Genomic DNA, 23,860 nt, shown 5'->3' on the forward strand with positions numbered 1-23,860 from the left:
TTTGATTCCAGAGCTTACCTTACCAAATTATAAAAATCGCAAATGAAAGTAATTGAAGAATTCCGAATGAGATTTGCTTGGCAATGCTCAAAATCCAAAGCCAAATACTTTAATAAGGGAGGCTCAGGGGGGCTTTCTTTGATCTTTGGACTCTATTATCCCAAACCAATCACCGTCCAACAGAATTAAGCAGCAAGGAGTTATTCAGGGACCAAGTCAGTTGATTGTAAGGTAAGGAGCTTCAGAGAGACTAAGGAAGCCCCTACTAGGACATCATTTCCCCTCTCTACTGTCTCCTTATCCCCCTTGCAGTTCTTGGCATGCATTTCTAGCAGTTCTGTTCATTCATACTGAGGACAGACAGGATGGCACTTCCAACTACTTTTGCACTTCCTACTCTTTAAACATTTAGGTCCCAGGAAGGCTTGGAGGAGTATATCCTTCCATCCAGATTGAAGGGAACAGCCCTCAGCCAGTTTGGATGACAAAATTAGGACCATGCTTCAAGCAACATACACCACAGTGCACAAAGGTGAGCCGAAGGAGGAGACCATACAGGCTCTAGTGACCAAGGCTCATGCAATTGGCAGACAGAAGCTGAGGCATCATTCTAAGCATTCCCCTGGAGTCCTGAGATCAAATGCTGGACCTAATTCTGACTCGAGCCTGATTCTCAGGAAGTAACTTGTCTCCCTTGGACATCAGTTTCCTCACCCACAAACAGCGCTGATGAAGTACAACTGGACATTAGAAACACTGGCCACTTCAGATGCATCCTCAGTGTCTCTCATGAAAATCTGTAAGATTAAATGGATGGCCGGATAGTCTACACACAGACAAAGGACCCAAGGAAAGGAAAGAAGACAGTAAAATTAATGGAAGGAAATGAGAATGCATGACATAAGTGAGCCTGTGTGCTCTCTTTGACAGTGATCACACCACTTCTAATGCTGTTTGGGACTAAAAATGTCAGGTGTACTTTTACATATTGAGCTCAGTCTTAGAAAATGTGTTGATAAATCAATGAATTCATAAATGGAAAAATAACCATGTCATAAATCACCATAGAAACACATATTTGAGGGTGGGTTTGTATGTGTATCACTTCTCATCTATGAAGGACTGTGACCTTTAGTCACGGTCTCATTCAACTTCTCTGGACTCACAATTGATATGTTACAATTTATGATCCAGTGCCTTGTTAGAGACCAAAGGAAAGAAGGACTGAAGATAAAATGATAATTCCCCAGTATAATAAAGTGAAATAAAGCAAATTTTGCAGATAAAAAAGAACATTTATATATGGGCAAAGAGGAAGACAGAAGTACAAGAGAGGATATAAGAAAAATTGGAAAACATCAATTTATAAAACAATTACTCCACCTAAAGAGAAATGATTAAGACATAGTGGGGGGGCAGTGAAAGTTGAATATTTTTGGATTCCACAAATAAGACTATAATCCATTCAGTCTTGCTTTTGACAAAATGCAGTAATATTTTGTCAAGAGCTTTAAACATTGGCATCTGTTTGACACCATAATTCTATTTTTGAGAATTACACTTACAGAAATAAATGTAGAAATTGGATAAAAAGAAACATTAGGCAGGAAGATGTTCATTGAGTTGCTATTTATATTTGTGACACATTGGAAAGGAAAAATGACTATCAAGAAGGGAATGTTTAGATAAATTGATTTATGACAATCGAAGGCATTTTAGTCGCTAAATAATTAAGTTTTACAACAATGTTATAAAAAATGCAGGATATCAAGTTATAGTAACATAACATACACCTATCCTTTACTCACCAAAAAGGCTAAACTAGGAAGACTGAGAGTTCAAATCCACTTGGATTACATATTAAGACTCTATCTCAAAACAAAACCAGAACAAAAATAAACATAAAATATATTTATCTCACATTATAATTACATAAAACTGGTTATAATTCAAAACTGTCTAGATAGAAAAATGCAAGAGAATTCCTAGAATCAGTTAGTTGGTGAAAATTTTTGAACTGGACTTTTCCTCTTTACATATATTTTAGTAATTTTTATTTTAAGTTATTTCAAAATTTTGTTTTTCTTTCTTTTTTTTTGTCAGTCCTGGGACTTGAACTCTGGGCTTGGGCACCATTCCTGAGCCTCTTTGTGCTCAAGGCTAGCATTTCCCCCACTCAAGCCCACAGCACCATTTCTGGTGTTTTCTGAGTTTCTAGTTTCATTGGAGGTAAGAGTCTTAAGGACTTTCCTTCTTGGGTTGGTTTTGAACCATGATCCTCAGATCTCAGCCACCTGAGAAGCTATAAAGTTTTCTTAATGGTTACATAAGGTATTCAAGTTAGAAACAGATTTTCCCACTCAAAACTGCTAATAGCTTTAACAGGTGATATGGATTACATGTGTAGCCGATTTGGAACAGAGTAATGCATGAGAAGAATGAGCAGGTACATTTCCTTGCCAAGGTATCTAAAACTCACCTGAAATTGAAGATCTAGAGGAGGAGTTATGATGACAGCAACTGTTAAGTTTACGATCCCACAAAAAAAAACCTATTCATTTAGTAAACAAGTTGTTTTTGCAAGTTGGTTTTGTTCACATGGAGTTCACCAAGTATTTTTTCTTCTTGCATTTCCATTTTTAAATATATTTCATTTCCTGCCTGATATTTCCCTCTTGCATTCTGATACTATTATCTTCAAAACAGAAAAGGCACCAAGACACATGAATTATAAATTATGTGGAACAATGAACTATCAGAGGAAGCCTCCAGCCTCAATAAGCAAGTAAATTTCTGCTCTGTATCCCAAAGGTTTTTTTCTATATTAAATCAGTCTTTTTCTGTCCACCAGAACTCCATTGAGATACTGTTGAAAAGATTAACTGTGAGACTTTTTTTTGTTGTTTTGACTCTTTTTGTAGGTTTTTTGTTTGTTTGTTTGTTTTGTCAGTAATGGGGCTTCAACTCAGGGCCTGGGCACGGTCCTGAGCTCTTTCACCAAGCCCAGAGCTTTGCCACTTGAGCCACAGAAACACTTCCAGTTTTTGAATGGTTAACTGGAGATTAGTAGTATTACAGGCATGAGCCACCAGAGCCCAGCTTCTTTTATGTTTCTAACTGGTATATAAACCCATACATGTTAAATGAGGTTACTAGGTAATGTTTGATTCCTGTATAACTTAAGTAAATGTTTAAATTAGTTTAAATACATCTATCTCTTCAAACATTCACTTTTTCTACAATGAGGGCTTGCTAAATCATTTCTTCTATTTTTAATGTACAATAGAACATCATTATTTATAGAGAATTTATATTTTGAACTGAATGAGGATGAAAACATACTATGTAAAAAATTCAAGGATAGAGCTAAAACAGAACTTAGAGGGAAATGTATAGCTCTTATGTTTATATTAGGAAAGGAAACAAGTCTAAAATTAATGGTTTAACTCTTAGTATTAAGTTACTAGAAGGTAAAAGAGAAAATAATCAAAGTAAAAGAGAAAACATTGCTGCAAAAAGTTGAACTAGATAAAACAAAAAAACTGAAAATTACAAGTCAAATTTAACATTTCTTAATGAAAAAAAATCTCACATTCATGGATCAGAAGACTCAATGTCTATCAAAATCTTATCATGCTTTTTTGAAGAAGTTAACAGATGGTTCTATAATTTAAGTAAAGATAAATGATCCAGAATTGTTGGATCAAGCTTATATAAGAATAACAAAATTAGAAGACTTAAACCATCTAACTCTGAATTACTATAAACTACTGTGATCATTTTTGTATCCACATAAGAATAGAAAGGTAGATCAATGAAATGAGTAGAGAATGTAGACATTGACCAACATATATTGTCCTGTTGCTTTTCAATCAAGGTCTCTCACCTGTTCTTGAGTAAATATAGGATATTTTAAGAGATGAGACGAGATCAATTACGTACAAATATAGAAAACAAATGAACTCATCACTTTCTCATTCCACACAGGAAAATTACTTTTAGGTGCAGCGTAGAACATCAAAAAATCTAAAAGAAATCTATGCCACTTTGGAGTAGGTAAAATTTGCAGGCAGAACCCAAAAGCATTAACTATAGAGGAAAAGAAAGAAATTGACATATGATATTTTATCAAAATTAAAATTTTCTACTTCTCAAAAGACACCATTAAGCAAATGAATGGATGACTTACAGATTGGGAATTATATTCGTAGCACATGCATTTTATCAAGGACTTAAATCAGGGGATATATTAAAAGCCCATATAAATCAACAATGAAAAGATGAAGAGCCCAATAAAAATTAACAAAAGGCTTGAGCCCACACTCCCAAAAGAAAATATATAGGTGACCAAGAAGGACATGAAAACGAGTTCAATATCCAAAGCCATTACACTGAAACAATGAGATATCTACTCACATCCACTGCAGTGACTCTAAGTTAATCTAAAAGAAAAAATAATTGGCTACAAGTAAGGCAGTCACAGGGGGTGACAATGCTAGCACTGATTGGCATGTCTAGCATTATAGTTATCAAGGGTTGTATTACTACTGGGAGTGTGAAATGGTGGAGCCATATTGGGATTGATTTCTCACTTTCATACAGCAGTAAACACAGATGTATACCATGACCTTTGATTATGTCCTCCTATTATTTTCATATAAAATGGAAGCTTCCCTTGACTGGACTTATTTAGGAATACTCATATCATGCTCAGGAGTCCTCAGTTGTTACAGTGGAAATATGAACCACCACAAATGGATAAGCAAGGGTGAAATTTTTAATTACAAAGGAATTCCATTCAAAAATGCAAAGAAAGGGAAAAAAAGGAAAACAGAATACTGATGTCCATTTCATCATGGATAAATCTGAGGCTTTTGGGGGGTCAAATAGGGCACATACAGAATTTTATAGTGTTTAGAATCTGCTTATACAAACCAAATTAAAAGTAAATTTAATTTGTCATGCAAGAAACAAATTGTGTCTGTCTTTGATGATGGGGAGAAGTATCCAGAAAAACTCTTGTGGGTGTTGTCAGTGTTCTGTATCTTGGGTTGGGTGCTGACTGTACAACTATAAGTTAAGCTCAGGAAATGAACACAATATATAAGCATTTTATTTTATGAATGTCAATTTTTATGTATGCCATTTTATTTTATGCATACCAATGGTGTTTGTGTTCATATTCTGTCATCTTTCTTTCTAACATATAGAAGATACTACAACAGTGTGCTGGCATCCACCAGAGTGTGTGCTTTGGGCTACAATCCACATTGGATGCTTTAGATTCGACACATTGGTAAGCTCACATCTAATCATGCCAAACTTTGCTGAAGTTTCTCAGATAGTTCAGAAAGGTGACTTCACTAGCTCAAAACCATGGATTAAATTAGGATAAAATGGAATTTAAACACATATTTCCTAACTCCTAAGCAGAAATGGCTTGAACTGCATTTCTTGAATGGATGAGTAAGTGAATAAATGAATGAATCAAGAGAGGAGAGCATCCAACCTGTAAATGGATAGAGTGCTATTAAGCAGATACAAAAAGTGTGGAAATGAAGTGGTTATCTAAATGCATTCCAACAAACCCATTTTGTTCCTCCATAGGGAGTTTCCTACTTCCTTCCTGCTCATTTTCTGATGGAAATCAGAACTTTATCTTTCCCATTATCAGGGTCAGAGCCTTCTGAGCTTTTAGTGGTGGTAGTGATTTGGGTGTTATTTTGTTGTTGTTTCTGTGCCTATCCTGGGGCTTGAACTTGGGGCTTGCGCACTGTCCTTGATCTTTTTGGCTCAAGGCGAATGTTCTACCACTTGAACTACTGCTCTACTTCTGACTTTTCTTTTAAAAATTGAAGATAAGAGTCTCGTGGACTTTCCTGCCCGAGCTGACTTTGAACTGTGATCATCAGATCTCAGCCTCCTGAGTAGCGAGGATTAGAGGCCTGAACCACTGGCACTTGAGGCCTTCTGGCATTTTAATCCAGCACCTCAAAATTACCAACTCATGCCATCTGCAACTTCACCTCCTTAGCATTTTGTAGAGCTAAAGTGGTGCCTCATGTATAACGCCTCCTTACATTAATCATTCCAAAGAAAGATACTAGAAAAGTTCCTCATCTGTCCACAGTCCTTCCATCGAATACCATCTTATGTGTCACAGACTAGTCTCTGACTCCAGCAGCCCTCAACCCAGAGCAGAAAGGAAGAGGGGAGGTACAAACGCAGGTGCTGAGAGAAGAGGCCAAAGCATTGGATCAATGATGGAAATAAATAAGATTTGTAGGCCTAGTTTATTTCTGCATTTGCATCCACATTTTATAATCCCAGTGAAATTCACGGAGTGGAAAAATAAAACAACTTCTGGGAAGACTATTGGCCTCTGAAGCTACCTCCCTCTAGGGAAAAAAAAATACTATTTCTAGCCACAAGGTCTGAGACAAGTTACTCATCTATTTGTTCAAAGAGCTCAACAAGCTGTAAAGATTGACACTTGCACTATTAACACTATATTCTAGTTGACAATGTTATTAAATATTAGGTCTGATTTATGGAAAGGTTTAATCATTTTGCAGTCCAGGTCAGTCGTGGCACTGCACAGAAATTGGGTTATGTGAGCTGTTCCTTGGTGGAGTTCATCAAGCTTAAGAAAAGAAAAAATAATCCCACATAGTTATTATTATATAAATTTGAACCACTTTCCAGCTCAGCTCTGTAGCTCTGTGTCTCAAAGTTTTCTCCAATTGATAATTTTAATAATATGGAAATAAAAAATAAATAAAAATCACATACCTAAATAATCTTTGCTATGACACATGGAAGATGGGAAAAGTCTTTTAATAACTGAGGTCAGGCATACATTTTACTATGTGGGTGTGAAAGTATTAGATTAATAAAAAACAGAAGTAAAAAGTATGCACACAGGTAGAAAGGAATTGAAGAACAGAAATGGCAATGTTACTTTATCAAGAAGATGGACAAAGAAAAAACACAGTTCTTCCTGCTACTGCTATATGAATATAATGCTCTGCATAGAAAGCAAATTCAGAAATACAAAATTAGTGGAACTTAATCATAATCATGTGCCATTTAAGCTTACCTAACAATTATTTCTCTACTTCTCAACTGAATGTCTTTCAATAAATAAGAATTTATCATTATCTGCAAAAAAAAAGAAAGAAATGGCAACATTAGTTTCCACCAGAGGCAATGAAGGTGTGAGGTTTGGATGGCTAGACCACTGGTCTCTATGACCTTGAGCAAGTCAGACTCTCTGAGGCTCAAGTTCATTTTCTACATTATGGAGATATAATCATGGAGAAATTTGTTTATGAAGAAAGCAGTAATGCATGTAAGTAGTTTGGCACAGTGCCTTGGACCCAAAGGGAAAACTAGATCAGGCCAGGACAAAACCTATCCCAGTATAGTCCTAGGCGGCCAGCATCAAACCTAGAAAGGACAATACAAGGCATTAAATGATGCAGGGCTAAAAGAAAGGCTACCAGAGGTGCCTTGGAGCTAGGACATGGTCCAGAGCAAGATGACAAGTGATTGGAAATGCCTATGGATTATTAGTTAGTACCAATTCAGGAGTTACTGCAGGAACATGAGTCACTAAGTAGCACAGAGCTAAAGGATGAGCTTCTACAAATACCTTTGGGCTATTAGATGCTATGAAGAAAGAAGACAAACGATTGTAGTGGTTTATGGGCTACTAGATGGTGCAGAACTAGAAGATGAGCTAGTAGGGCTACTAGATGATCCATAACAACAAAACAAATCATTCGAGGTACCTTTCAACCAAATAATACAAAACCAGAAGACCACTGATTACAGAGATACATGCAATACTAGATGGCACAGAGCAGGGAAACAAGTGACTAGTGAGGCTTACAGACCACTAGACTGTACCAAACTGGAGGATGAACTATTGAAGGAACCAGTGAGGGTGCAGAACAAGAGAACGAGTTACTACAGGTACTTAAAGGTTACCAGCTGTGCAGAACTGGAAGATGAGCTGCTGGAGATGTCTGTGGGCTATTAGGTGGGGCAGAACTCTGCGTTAGACACACTTTCTTTAATTTTTTTTCTCTAAAAGTATAGATGACAAAAATGTGACCATGTGGTTGCTGTCCCACCACTCTGCTGTGGGAAAGCAGAAATAAAAATTCTATATAGTGGACAGATAAATAAATAAATACATGCATATTTTACAAAATCAAATTTGAGTCATGGATCTAGTTGGCCACATTCTTGGTTCCTCTTTCGTGTGTCAGTTAGGTCCATATGGCTGTGTAGAATGGAGGCCTGTCCACAGGTCACTTAGGAGTAGAAGGGTTTTCTCCCCTGGAGATAGACAGTTGCATTAAAAAGTATTTGTTGCAGTCTCTTAGGATATAAAAACTCTCTCTCCTTCCAGGTCCCATCTTGAAATGTTTCATCATCAGGACCAAAGCTCTACCTTCCTCCCTGTTTCAGCAATGCTGCCAGGAACCAATGGAGTCTGAACAAGCATGATACAACCTTTTTTCCTCCTCTGCTACTGTACAAAAGTGATTGCCACTCCCTAAGCCATATCCCACTTAAAATGGTTTCAAGTCATTAAAAACCACAGTACTGGTGAATTAAAAATAATAGCAGCTTTCCAAGGTTATGCAGATACCCAACTCCTTGACTTTAATAGCAATTAACCATTGTTCCACTACCATGCACTTTCTGGAAATGGAACTGGTATCATCAAAGAGCAACTGGAAATTACAAGTGTAATTGTCCCTACGAGTCACATACTGGGCATTCTTATCTTTGCCAGACTGTCTGAACTGCAAAGAAGCAGGCTGTATTTGAGAATGGAAGCAGTTACCCTCATTTGACTGTAGCATCAATGCCTGTTTCCCTACTTGCTCATTTTTTCCCTTACGCGTTCCAGATTTAAGGCATGGTCTTCACTTGAGAAATGAGAATATATAACCTGCGCATCCTGGACTCCACATTACCAAATCTGTGCTGGGGGGATGTGGGGAGGAATAAATCCAGAAAGAGAGATGGGGGGTTCTATTTCCATCTCTTAACCACTCAAACAGATACAAGAAGGAAAATTGGAAGGTGAATCTGAGCTTTTCTCTTTCCAAAAAATGTAAACTTGTGTTTATGACACTATTATAAAACCTTTCCACACTTTTCTAGCACTGCCCTCCATTTTTATTGCAGATTCAAATGTAAAAGGTAAATGTGCGATCCTCTCTACCCAAAAGTGGCTCGGGAGTTTATACATTAATCATTTCAGGAAAGTAACAAATCTTGTATACTGTAAAAAGGTTAGATTCTGTTCCAGAGAAGTTGTATGATTTGATAAAGAATGCTTTATTTGAACTTTTCATTGATGGTTTTGCTTATGATTTTGCTCTTACTCAAAAGTATCAATACATCCAATAAACACTTTCTGATGGGCTGCCAATGTGTTGCATCCAGAGTGAGAAGACATCTTCACAATCGCCAAGCCACAACTCTCTAGAGGAAAGTTTTAGTTATCTTGAGGCATATCAGAGCAGGCATGTAGACCACATTCTACAAAACTAAGATGAGTGAGGGAAGGGGTATGTGGGAGAGGGATGGGTGAGAATGTCAAAATGAGCACTATCAATCAAGATATATGGTACTCATAAACTGCTTTGTTAAATGACAACTCCTTTGTGGATCTACTTAAAGATAATCAAAAGGAAAGAAGAAAGGGAGGAAGGAAGGGAGAAAGGAGGGAGGGAGGAAGGGAGGGAGGGAGGGATTGAATGGGGAACAAACCTCTGCCTGACTTAGTCTATATTTATTTTGGAAGAATTGATGGATGTGCACAATGATAACAGTTGCAACCCTTGCTTTAGGTCATTTATTTGGGTATAACTCTCATTTATAATCAAACCACTTACTAGGTGCTATCATTAGAAATAAACAATAAAATGGCTTATCTAAACCTTAGCATTGACTCTGATTTTCATCCAACAATATGCTTCCCTTCTTCCTGTGGCTCCATGCCTCCCATCTGCAGCAAATACTAATGATGATTCTTGCATTTTATCCTGACTTTGGATGTGAATATGAGGATATTTTATGTTTTTTAAAGGATATGATACTACACATTATCTTCGATTAGTTGCCTTTAATACTTCTATTTTGCTCAATACCGTTCTGCTAAGATTCATATACACTATTCAAGACAGTTCATGCATTTCCTTGCAGATACCTTTGTTTTTTTGTACTCTGTTAATGGTCATGGGGATTGTTTCCAGAGTTTTGACTCTACAGGCAATATTACTGTGGCTTTTCTTATCTCCAGGAGTGCTGAGAGACATGTACTTGAGGTATATGCTCAGGAGTGGAATTGGTAGAATCTAGCTATGCAATGTCCCATTTTATAAGAGAATGACAAACTCTTTTCCAAAGCGCTGGTACTGAGTACACTCCCAGCAGCAATTAAACACCTGTTCTGTCAAATCCTCTCTACCACCTCTCACTTGATGCCAGTCTAATTGGTGGAAAATGATATATCTTTATGGTCTTGATTTGCATTTCACAGATCACTAATGACTTTGAGCATCTCTTCCTATGATTATTGGCCACATGTGTTGCTTCTTCTATAAAATCTGTGTGAGCCTTTTGCCCATTTTTCCCTATTAAATTGTTTGAGCTTTTCTTACTGATTTGTAAATGCTCATGGTATCTTCTTGATATTAATTGGATAGTGTTTGTATGTGCTGTAACTATCCATTCTTTATGGGGTCTTTTGTTCATAAGAAATGATTTGTGGATAATTGTTACAGTGGATTTTCATAAAAATCTATTGTAGATAGAGCATTTGTTTACTGTGAGAGGAAAAGAAATCTGGGAGAGGGAACTCGAAGGCCACACCACCCCTGCCTTGCACTCATAAAAGGCCCTAGCTCAGCTTTGACTTCATTATCTCCAAATGAGGTGACTCTCAACCACAAAGATTCACTCTCTGGGAATGAAAGGAGGTCCTTAAGCTCAAGGCTGGAGTGGAGTACACTAGGCATTAAGGAGGTCTAATAAATCTTGTAAGAATGGAACTACTTTAGTTAAATGTCAGTGGTCAAAATCTACTTTATGTGTTTTTAGGTATCGTAAGTCTTTAAGGAAATTCTACCATAAGAACTGATCTAGGTCTCTCTCAGCTCTGAGATTCCAGAGAGAGTGACCCATTCATGCAGAATGGGAATTCATACTGACTCATGTCAGGCTCCAGAGAGAGACACCTCCTGCTATTGAGCTAGATGACAACAAAATGTCTCACCAGCACATAACTATGTGTTCTCACATAGTAACTAGGACCCACAGGGCTGAAGCTGTGATTGGCTTTCCAGGCATGGACAAACTCAGGGTTCTCTTCCTGGATAGTGGTGAACCTTCAGGGGATGGAGAAGCTTGTAGGTTTGGGGGACCCTCTCCTTCTGCAGAGCAGTGAGCACTGGTGCCCCACGACTTTCATCCTGCCACCAGGACATCCATTGCTCTGTGAAGAACAGCGAGACACCCTGACCAGTCAGAGAGAGAAGGGAACATACAGAGGGTGTGTTTTGGTTTGGGTTTGCTTTAGTTTATTCTGGTGTGTGTGTGTGTGTGTGTGTGTGTGTGTGTGTGTGTGTGTAAGAGAGAGACAGAGAGACAGAGAGAGAGACAGAGAGAGAGACAGAGAGACAGAGAGAGAGAACAGTTCTGCAAGGCTGGTGGGACAATGTGAAAGGGGAAGGATGAGAGAGAACCCTGGGTGAAGTAAGGCATAGTCCTGGCCCCAAGGCCAGTTTATCTTTCACAAACCACTCATAAATGAGCTGGGGGACAGTTGGCAGCACCTGTAGTATTCCCACACTTCAGGCAGAATGGTGCCCACCAGCTGAAGCATCCTGGAAGCTGCATCTAACTCAGTGGATTTCGCCATATGGATTTTCATGGCTCTGACGCAGCAAAACCTCAGTCAGGAGTCAGAGTGTGAAGCTGTCTCTGGTAATCATCTCTAAAATGAGATAGCAATCCTCAGTGCTCATTGTGAGAAATCAAGTGAAAACAAACAAGCAAAGTCTAATAGCTACTGAAGAGGGTGCTGGTGTGTGCCTGACCCTTTATTTGTTTGTTTTTGTTTTTGTTTTGTTTTGTTTTGTTTTGGCTATGGCTTCCTCTCATGACCTCCTGTATAATCTCTATCTCAGGTTTGTCACCTTTCCTGTCATCGTTAAAGCATGCCTCTTCACAATACAGCCTATCTAGGTAGCCCCATGTCCTGTTTACAGTCTTCCCCATCTCAGTCTCCTGGTTAACATACCACATACACAATCTCCTAAAGCTTCTTCCAGACTCCCTGGAAGTCTGATAACTCTGCTTCTGCTTTTGCCAAATGTTTTCACCTTCACCAGGCAGACCCCCAGGCAACGGTTATATAAGCCCATAAAGACAGAGAGCCAAGGCTTTAGCTTAATCTGCCTGCTCTTCCCTGGATAGCATCCCTTTGAAAGTCACAAGGTACCTAACCTCTCTGTTTCTGAATTAACAAACTGGAGACTAAAGATATGAGGATAGGGCCGGGAGATTGGCCTAGTGGTAGAGTGCTTGCCTAGCATGCATGAAAAACCAGTTTCAATTCTTCCATACCACATAACAGAAAAAGCTGGAAGTCAGGCTGCCACTCAAGTGATAGAGCTCTAGCCTGAAGGAAAGTCCAAAGACAGTGCTAAGGCCCTGTGTTCAAGACCCAGAACTGGAAAAAAACAGAAAAGAAAAATAAAAAGATATGAGGATAGGCTATCGTCTGTTTTATATCTAGTGAAGCTCTTTTCCCAACCTGTGGTCTTTCTATTTACTTTGCTAGCTATTTTCTTTGCCATGCAGAAGCTCTGCAGTTTAATGTAATTCCATTTATCCAGCCTTTCTTTGATTTGTTGTGATTCTGGCTCTTTACTCAGTGTCAGCCTGTGCCAAGGAGCCCTAGTGTATCCTCTATCCCTTCTTGTAATATTTTCAAGGTATCTGATCTTATATGGAGGTCTGTGGTCCATTTGGTATTGATTCGGTGCAGCGTGAGTTATAATGATCTAACTGTAGTTTTCTACATGTGTATAGCCAATTCTGCAAGCACCATTTGTTGAAGAGGCTGTCTTTCTTCCATCTAGCATTTTTTGGCTCCCTTATCAAACATTAGGTAGCCATAGATATGTGAGCTCATTTCTGGGTCTCCAATTCTATTTCATTGGTCCTCAGGTCTGTTCATGTGCCAATATCAAGCTGTTTTCTTTTTTTAATAACTGTCTTCATAATAGAGTTTGAAGTTTGCTATTGATATTCCTCCAGCACTGTTCTTCCTACTAAGGATATTGGTGCTTTTTCTATATATTTATTCCATATAAATTTTTAGATTGCTCTTTTATTGTATTGAAGAATGTTGTTGAGATGTTGGTAGGTATTGCATTGAATCCGTATATAGCTTTTGGTAATATTGTCATTTCATGATGTTAATCGTACCAATTTGCGAGCATGAGAGGTTTTACCTGTTTTAATTTCCTTTCTTGGCTTTTTTTTTAAGTTTCTTCTCTCAGGTTTTAAATTCTGTTTTAACTTCCTTTCTCAGATTTTAAAATTTTTCATTATATAAGTCCTTCACATCTTTGGTTAAGTTAATTCCTAGGTATTTTTTGAGACTATTACAAAAGGAGTTACTTTCTTGATTTCACCCTTGTTTTTCTCATTGTTGGCCTACAGAAAAGCTGTTGGTTTTTGTGGATTAATTTTATACCCTGCTACTTTGCCAAAGTTTAAGATTAGCTCGAGTAACTTGGGAGAGATTAACCTCCCCACAAAACAAATCCTGAGGGACCAGGAGTGTGGCCTAGTGGTAAAGTGCCTCCCTGGCTTGCACGAAGACCTGGGTCTGATTCCTTGCTACACATATATAGAAAAAGCTAAAAATGATGCTGTGGCTCAAGTGGTAGAGTGCTACCCTTGAGAAAGCCCAAGGACAGTGTTTAGTCACTGAATTCAAGCCCTGGGACTGGTAAAAAAAAATCCTCGAAGAAGCAACCACACCATTAATAAGTGGGCTAAACACTTAGAAAGAGACTTCTCTGAAGAAGAAATAAGAATGGCACATGAAGAAATGTTAAACATCTTTGGCAATAAAAGAAATGCAAATCAAAACGACGTTGAGATTCCACTTCACCCCAGTTAAAAATGGCCATTATTAGGAAAAAAAATTTAACAGATCCTGGTGTGAATGTAGCCAAGAGAGAATGCTACACTGTTGGTGCCAATTTAAACATGTTCAACCACTCTGGAAAGAAATATGTAGGTTCCTCAAAAGAATAAATACAGAGCTCCCCAGAAATCCCACTCCTGGCCATTTATCCAAATGACCACACTAATGTTACCAGCATAATCATATTCACTGCAGCATATTCACTTTACTATAGCTAAGTTATGTAACCAACCCAGACGTCCCTCAGTGGATGAAAGAATCAAAAAATGTAGTATATATACACAATGGAATTCTTTCTTTCTTTCTTTCTCTCTCTCTCTCTCTCTCTCTCTCTCTTTCTCTTCTTTCTTTCTTTCTTTCTTTCTTTCTTTCTTTCTTTCTTTCTTTCTTTCTTTTTGCTGGCCATGGTGCTTAAACTCAGGGCCTGGATGCTGTCCCTGATCTCTTCAGTTCAAGGCTACCACTCTACCCCTGGAGCCACAGCCCCAGTTCTGGTTTTCTGGTGGTTAACTGGAGATAAGTGTCTCATGGACTTTAGTGCCCGGGCTGGCTTTGAACCACAATCCTCAGATCTTGGTCTCCTGAATAGCTAGGATTTCAGGCACAAGCCACCATGCCTAGCTTACACAATGTAATTCTATGCTTCCATCAGAAGAATGTCATCACCTCATTCATTAGGAAATGGAAAGACTGAAAAAAAATCATATTAAGTGAAATAAGCCAGACCCAAAAGAACATAGGCTCCATGGTTTCCCTCATTTCTAACAATGAGTATATGTCTAGGATTATCCTAGCAGAACAAAATAACTAAGTAGCTATGCATATATGACCATATGAATTAAAATGAACTCCAAGATATGGAAACAAGAGGGTGTGTGTGTGTGTGTGTCTGTGTGTGCGTGTGTGCATTCTATTTGCAGTTATTTCTTTTTTCCTTCATCCCCATTCCCTTTGGCTTATACCCTGTTGTCACTGTTTTTAATTTTGGTATTCTTTGCCTTGTATATAAATTTATCTGACTTGGGAAAGAGAAGGGCAATCACAGAAATGGTGGGACAAAGGACAAAATAATGCAACAGAAATACTCACTAGACACTGTGTTGGAAATGAACTTTACAATTTGTGCCGAGAGATGGGAGAAGTGATAGAAAATGAGGGAGGGATAACACTGCTCAAGAAGAAATGGGCTCATTCCCTTACTTATGTAACTGTAACCCTCTGCATATCAACTTTACAATACAAAGAAAGTAAAATGGAAAAAGATATGAGAAGAGGTTACCTTGCAGGTACAGACCTATTTCAAAGACTTGGGAGTGTGTCTCACACCTTAAGGATTAGCCCATTCACAGCCTTGGCTCAGCACATGTGCTCAAGCACCAATTCCTCCCTACCTTTCTGATGCCCTCTGAAGGGTCGGACACACAGTTGTCAGCCCCTCCATTCTTGCTGATAGCCCTCCAGAGCTCAGCAAATGTACTGTCCTGCTCCAGGGGGTTGGTGCCTTTAGCTCGGAAGTATTCATAGACAGCAGAGTCTCGCACAGTGCCGTAAGGCATCTCTACTTGCTTGGACAGATCCTGGAATGTCCTGAAATGCCAGAAAAAGAAAAAGGAAAACAAGCAACAAAGCATGAGTATATACTGCATATCATACACTGCAAAGATGGGAATGGTCTGTGATTTCTTCCTAAGATCCAAGGCCCACCCAGACCCACTCACAACCATTGCCTAACAGCATAAGTAGCTCAGCCCAGAGAAGGCTTTTGTCATGCCTCTGCCTTCTACTGTAGCTAGGTTCCCTCAAAGATGCTGAACTTAAAGAACCAGTCTTTCCACTGAGCTTGAGGTATATAAGGAAAAAGTAGACAGGATTCCTGTTTTATCTAGATAAATACTGAGAATATAATATTAATTATTGAATGTTTCTGACCTGAACATTCAAAGAGAATGGAGAAGGAAATAGTCATGTTGGCGAGATTAATGATGATGATGACAATGATAAATGGCAGATACGGGCCACTGACATGTGGCACCAGTACAAGATAAACTCACACAAGGAGGCTAGATCAATGGAATGGCATTCCTGAAAAGATTTCAGATGTTTTAGAGCTCTAGTCAGTTACTGCTTTTGAGTACCAACCATCAAGCAACTTATTTTTATTTTTCTTGTGTGCATATACCCATACTAGACCTTGAACTCGGGGCCTGGATATTACCTCTGAGTTTTTGTGCTCAAGGCTAGCACTCTAGCTCTCCTTCTAACTTTTTGGGTGTTTACTTGGAGAAAAGAGTCTCACAGACTTCCCTGCCATGGCCAGCTTTGAACTATTATCTTCAGATCTCAGCTATGTGAGTAGCAAGGATTACAGACATGAGTTACTTGGACAGGGCTTATTTTTCTTTAATTATAAACTAAGAAACCTGGAGTTTTATTTGAAATTTCATGATCCTTAAGATTTTTTAAAAAATTTAAATAATTGTACAAAGGGTTTTCCATTCAACAAGTCAGTTTTTGAGTACAATGCATCGCCAATATCATCCCTTTCCCTCATTCTCCCCCATCTTTCATAATCTCACCCATACCTTCATGTCACGGTAGCTTCAGTTTTATACATGTATATTGAATATAATGACTGATTTTCTGCCTTTCCTCTCTCCATTCATCTGTCCAAATTTTGATGGATATTTAAAGGATAGGGAAAGGAAAATAAAGCACTTTTGAAAGCACTGGCTTGTATAAGGAGGAGGCTCAGGTAGCTCCCAGCCAGGTGCCTGTTGGGTAGAGTGCCTCTGGAAGGACTATCAGCAGCCTGAGGACAGACATCGGAGCTGGAGAACCTTCTTTTCAGAAGGAGACATGCAGATGCTCCTTGACTTATGATGTACTTATGTCCCAGCATACCCATCTTTTATTGAAACTATCATGAACTGGAGAATACGAACATCATACCTTAGCATTAATCTACCCAATATATGCAGACACTAACCTGTGATTGGATGAAATCCTCCCTGAAGCCTTCTTTTTAACAAAGGGTTAAATATATTGTGCAACTTATTGATTACTTGTATTTAAGAGTTGGGAAAAAATCATAATAAGTACAGTCAGCCAGAACCAAAGAAACACAGACTCCATGGATTCCCTCATTTGTAATAATTAGTATATTGCTCAATAGCTATGTACATATGACCGTATATGATGATGCTAAGTGAAACAAACTCCGGGATATGGAAACAAGGGTTTTTCTTTGTGAGTGTTGTTAATGTACTATGTGAAGTTATTTCTTTTTTTTCTTTTTTCCCCCTATGTTTTATTCCCTGTTGTCACTGTAACTGATTTATTTGAATTAGGGAAAGGGAAAGGGATCAATGGAATGGTAAGACAAAGAAGAAAGGGTGGACCAATGTAATGGCAATACACATAAGAGAATATGTTGGAAATGAACTCTACAACTTGGGGGCTGGAGGAGGGAAAGTGGGAGAAAAACATGGGAGGGGGTAACAATATCCCACAAGAAATGTACTGTCTACCTTATTATGTATGTAACTAAAACTCCTCTGTATATCACCCTGACAATAAAATTAAATTTTACAAAATTGATAGCACCACACACTAAAGAATGAGGGCTATTCTCTCTCACGATCACATGACTGACTGAGGAGCATTATACAAGAGGAATGGAAGTTTCTACTGAATGTTTTGTGCTAGCATACTATCAGAAAACAAAAGAAAGGAAAAGAGCCTGAAGGAGCCAAGGCAGGAAGGCAGGCAGGCAGGCAGGCAAGGCAGGCAGGCAGGCAGGCTGAATTTGGAAATATAATATAGCTACTAAGAGGGTCACTAACATGGAAGGATCATGTTTCAAGGCCAGGTGAGGCAACCAATAAGCTATATGTGGTGGTACAAGACTGTAATTCCAGCTATGCAGGATCCTCCTACAAGAAGGTGGTCTTAAAAGTAATTAGAGCAAAAATAAAATAAGATAAAAATAAAATAAAATAAACTCATACTGGGAGCATGGCTTAGCCTGTTGAGAGAATGTTACAGTTCTTATTCATAAAAGCAAAAATCATGGTGGCCATCCAATCTATCTAGCCAGGCTGTAATCTGATGACGATTTATTTCTCTCCTAGAAATCTCCGTGTCTCATTTTTATCCACCCACTTCCCTACCCATACCTTTTTCTGAGTCACTATTCCCACAGTAAAAGCCAATCTTCCCATCTTAATTTACAGTGCCTCCTTCTTCCAATGTCTGTCAGTTGTCTCCACTCCCACACTTCACAATCGCCAATCTTAAAATGAAAAATGCCACCAAAATTCATCTATGGCACCAGGCCATGTTACTGCCTTTTCCTGGAATCCCTCCTTCTCAACTACACACCTGTACACTTTCACAAGCCACTTTAAAATCCACCTGTTGTCTTTCCTTGTGAGAAGCCACTCCATTCCTTGCCTCTCCGTGACATCTCCACATTTTGCAGGCTTCCCTGGCAGCAGGCTTGCACTTCAACATTATGCATGCCAGAGCAAGGACAAACAGGAACTCCACCTTGTTTCCAGGGCTTACCATCACTCAGACTGCAGCCTACAAATACTGGAGTTTGAATTCACGGCTTTACCCTTGTTCACTTTGCTTGCTCAGCCAAGGTTTTACCCTTTGCATTTTACTAGTTGACTCTGAAAATCGAGTCTGGCAGATGTTTTTTTTCTGCCTAGGCTGGCTCTTTAAAACCACAGTCTTCTAGATCTTAGCCTCTTGAATAGTTAGGCTTATAGTCATGAACCACAGGCTCCAGCAGTTTCCAAATCTTTAAACCCAGGGCTACAGCAGAGCCTGTAGCAGAGAGTTGACAAGAGGAAGAAGCTGGGTATGCTCAGATCATATAGCGGCATCTGATATGGTCCATGCTCAGGAACTGGAGGCAGTGAGCTGCTGTAATAGATCTTGTCTCCACAGACTGTAAAGTGTTGGGGGCCTGGTGTAGGGGAAGCTGGATCATCACAGGGTGACTCTGTACTCAGGGCTAGCAATGTCCTCACGGAGGTCCAGCAGTATCTGGCTCCTTTCTAGCTAGAAAGACAAACTTCCCAGCATTCCTCTGGCCTCTGCTACATAGCCCACAAACAGAGTTCAGGATTGATTTCAGTACACTGCAGATGAAAGGAAACATGAAATAACAAATTCGATGAAGAAATCTTCCTAATTATTGTTCATTATTTATATCTAATTGAAGCAAGATGTTCCTTTGCTTGAAGGGCCCCAAGGGTTGTAACTTTGTCATAATTTGCCTGTAATGAAAGGAAAGAGGAATTTTTTTCCACATTTTTTTATTTTTCTCATGGTACTACAAACAAACACAAGGCTTTGATGAATGGGAAACATCAGGATGAATTACACAGTTGAGTCTAAATACTGAACTACTCTAAATTACTGCTGTTTCCTTGAGTGCAGAATGAATGCATAAAAGCCAGGGAGTGTGGCTCTCCTGTTTCTTCCCCACATTTGAAATGGAGATTACCCTCTCTGGTCCTGGTATTTATTCACAACCATACCCACAGTCAAAGGATCAGGGAACATCTCTGATGACAAGCAGGCAGCCCAGATGTTTATGATTCTGTTTCCCTTTCTGTTCCAGCATAGCTACTTGTCTTGTCTTCAGAACATCACCTTCAACATTAGATGCCAAGGCTTGACCCAGCCTCCCCCCTAACCATGAATCAACATGGAGATTTCCCTGTCGCAGAAGGATATGCACTGCCTCTTCCAACAAAGATTTTCAGCCTCACTACAAGGCTAGGCACATTGTAGTCACCACTGCCATTTTCCCAAGGTAATTCAACCTTAAGAGGGCCTGACCCAAAGAGCCTAAATAGTGGCACCCCAAAGCCACCTCCTGGTAAAGTACACCATTCTGGAAGAGTCACTCAGGGAAGGAGAAAGGAGAGCAAGGACAGCTAGCCAGCCAGGCTGCCAAGCCAACATTGGCAGTCAGTGGACAACAGATGTTGAAGCCAGATAAGGTGTTCATCTGAGAAAAGTCAAGAAAGCTTGTCCAGGAATGAATTGTCCTGGCAGCACAGGAAATGTAGTATTCTTCTGAAGCCATTTTCTCCAGCAATAACTACATACAGTTGTTCAGGCATTGACAACAACAGAGAAGAAAAGGTAGGCCCACCCTTCAAAGACAGGGTCTCTGTCAAACTACCATGCACCATGCACCTCCATAGACACAGGAACGGTTCCTTTCCCTTACAATTCCTGAATGTCTAGTATATAAGGCTCGTGTCACACAGAGCACAAGATGAATCGTGAGCATCCTCCAGGGGTTTGCAACAGGGAATAGGTGAGTGGAGAAGTAAACCCACAGTGACCAAACAATGTGAATGGGATAGAAAGACAGGTCCATATGAGGGAGCCCAGAATCACAGAAGAGGAGCCATTAATTCATGGACCAGGGCTGATGAAAGTCTTCTGAATAAGAAAGCCATGAATATATCAAATCTGTAGGATGGGTGAAAGCAGGTATTTAGAGAACCAAGAGGTAGGGTATTCAGGGAGAGCACTGTTTACCTGAGAAGGTCCTGCTATGTGAGATATGATCCTCTGGGATGCCCGTGCAGGGCTATGGTTACCTGTTAAAAAGACATGGGAGCCCTAGACGTGGCTCCTGCCTTTGAATGCTTCAACTTGCTTGAGTAGCCCAGTATCTCTCACAATGGCCCTTGGAGCTGCAGTCTTGATCATCCCCAAGGCCTTATAATTCATTGTTCTCATAGAACTGGGGAAGATTGAGATCAAATATATATACCTAGCCCACAGTCAGATTTTAAGGAGAGCCAGCTCTCCTATTAGACTTCCAATCAGCATGTGAAGGGGGTTGAATGAGTCCACAAGAAGGTATTAAAGGCTAGACACTGGGGTGGTAAAAACCTGAGTGGAGAAAGATGTGGGTAAATACTGTGCTTCAGCTTCCAGGATTGTATGATCAGAACCAATCTGTCTCCCTGGCTGGATCTGGGCAAATGTTTCTTACCAACAACTTGTCTATGGTCTTACCAACAGCACTGGTATCTAATGTAATGACCAAGGGTGAGCATACAGACACCCAAACACCCAAGAAACTGCCTCCAAGAGGCAGCAGAAACAATTCTCTAGCCAGGTATCAGCAGCTTATGTCTGTAATCCCAGTGACTCAGGAAGCTGAAAATCAAGGACCACAGTTTGGAGTCAGGTTAGGCAGGAAAGTTCACAAGACTCTTATCTCCAATTAAGCACCCAAACAAAACAACAACAACAAAAGAGAAGTGGAGCTGTACCTAACATGGTAGAACATTAGCCCTGAGCAAAAAAAAAACAACTCAGGGACAGTGCTTGGGCCCTGAATTAAAGCCCCAAGACCAGTGTGCATGTACACACACACACACACAGACACACACACACACACACACACACACACACACACACACACACACAGCATCATTCCTAGGCTGCCTACCTGTTTTGAACTGGCCAGGAACATGTGTTAGCGTAAGCATGGGTGCCTTGTGGCTTTCTGCCATTTCAGTTCACTATGTATCTTCTTACATTACTTCTGCATTGTGTTCTGTTTGGAGCTCTTTCCATATCAAAGGCCATGCTCCCCTCCAAGCTTTTTGTTGAATCCCTCTCTTCCATTCATCTGTGCTTGGCTGATCCAGAGATTAGAACAGTGAGAACTACTTTTCTGTGTCTCCTACCTCAGGTAGGACCTTCTCTAGCTTTCACAATCTCTTCTTCCATGGTTTTCTATGAGCCTAAAACACTGTCTTGAAAAAGGACTTTGTGGGCCAGGAGTTCAGCCTAATGAGAGAGTGTTTGCCTAGCATGCATGAAAGACCCTGGTTCGATTCCTCTGTACCACATACATAGAAAAAAGCCAGAAATGGTACTGTGGCTCAGCTGTTAGAGCTCTAGCCTTGAAAAAGCCCAAAGCCAGTGCTTAGGCCTTGAGTTCAACACCCAGGATTGGCAAACAAAAGAATAAGGACTTTGTACAGTCTTGAGAGCAGTTTCCTCCCTACATACAAACACACGCACACACACACGCACACACACACACACACACACACACACACACACACACACACACACACCGTTCAGAGTCTCACAATGTGTCTTTCAGACTTAACCAAGGGCAATCACCCCAGTGTGGCTTCACCCCCTTCCTCCCCACACCTTTACCCCCCAAATCAATCTCACTACTTCTTAGATTCATTTTCATTAACAAAGAGATAAATGTGTTTGTGGCATGAGAAAAATCAATAATACAGACCTTATAAATCCATCTTTGCATGTTAACAGAAATATTTACATTGGCAATGGAGATAAATACACTTGCAACAAGAGAAGAATCAATATACAGGATATGCAAAGCAGATTTCAACCACAGTGAGGATGTCATACCCTGCCTGATAAATCTAAATCCCGAAGTCCTGTTATTCTCCTCGAAGAAGAAAGGAAATGAGTGGAGTAGCCCATAGACCCGGAAATATGGGGACACTGTCCCCATCTGTGACAATGCACAGATGTATCTGCTATCATTCCAAATGTATTGCTTTTCTGGCTCACATTTGAATCAGTGAGAGATGGCGCTGAGCAAGGATGCCTGACCAGGATTCTACTGATGCCCAGAATCTTCAGTACCAGGATATACTCCTTCCTTGCCTGCTGTCCCACCCCTTCTGGGCATCATCCCTATGGCTCTCCCATATATACCACCTCTGAACCTTTTCCCAGGCAGTACAAGCCTTCCTTAGTATCTTCTACCTTTCATCCATTCATCGTTGGACACCCATCATTTCTAGAATGTCTGCTTGTATTGAGCCCTGCTCTGGGTCTAGGGGAAGGAGAGCAGGAACCATATGTAGCATTCACTTAGTAGAGGTGGAGAGAGAGACTGGTAGCATCACCCACAGCAAAGCAATAATATGTTATGTGAGGGTTAGCAACCCTTCTGGAAAGGAACTTCCCAGGGCTTAGGTGGGCTCTGATGGCCACCGGCCACTCAGTCATATGTCTTTCATTTTTGTTTTTGATTTTCAGCACTGCAAAAAATGTTCAAAGAGGTGCATGCAGTCTTAGCTTTCAGGAAAACAGGTGGTCGGTTGTAAGTGGCCTGTGAGGACACGGCTTGCTAACCTCGGATGTCACGTATAAAGTGAGGAAAATGCTAGGGAGATTAACAGAGCAGAATAAGAATTATTGAAAATGGAGGAAGAGATTTTGTTTTACAGCTAAGATGAATGCTTCAGGCATTAAAATTCACATCTAGGGCCTCTGGCTCCAGTGCATTTTCTTCCTCTAGGCAAAAAGGAGATGAGAAGCTCAGCTCCTAAGGGACAATCCTGAGAATAGCCCAGGAGAAAAGGCAGTGGGCAGCTACTGGGGAGTTGCTTGTCAGCTTCTGTCCTAGAATCTTTCCTCAGAACCTCCCAGAATGCCTGGAGGAAGTTGAAGCACTAAGCTCCTGGTATCCACAGCTGAGTCGGTGGGAATTCTTGAAGTCAGCAGAGTGACTGCAGACCTGAATTGTACTTAGGGACAAACCACCTCGGGAACCCTGTCCAAGGA

At 39.9% G+C, this 23,860-nt stretch overlaps 1 protein-coding gene across 1 annotated transcript in view; it reads right to left on the reverse strand.

Annotated features, from left to right (window-relative positions):
• LOC150064928 (glutamate receptor ionotropic, delta-1-like) overlaps positions 1 to 23,860 on the reverse strand; it is a 143,707-nt gene that overhangs the window by 34,974 nt on the left and 84,873 nt on the right. Inside the window, exon 2 of the mRNA XM_090329547.1 lies at positions 15,643 to 15,838. Coding sequence (XP_090185673.1) covers positions 15,643 to 15,807 — 165 coding nt within the window. The 5' untranslated portion in view covers positions 15,808 to 15,838. The remainder of the gene's footprint in view (positions 1 to 15,642; positions 15,839 to 23,860) is intronic.

Source organism: Megascapheus bottae, chromosome 3, assembly GCF_031878675.1.
Source record: "Megascapheus bottae isolate mThoBot1 chromosome 3, mThoBot2.hap1, whole genome shotgun sequence".
In the NCBI taxonomy this organism is placed as follows: Eukaryota; Metazoa; Chordata; class Mammalia; order Rodentia; family Geomyidae; genus Megascapheus; species Megascapheus bottae.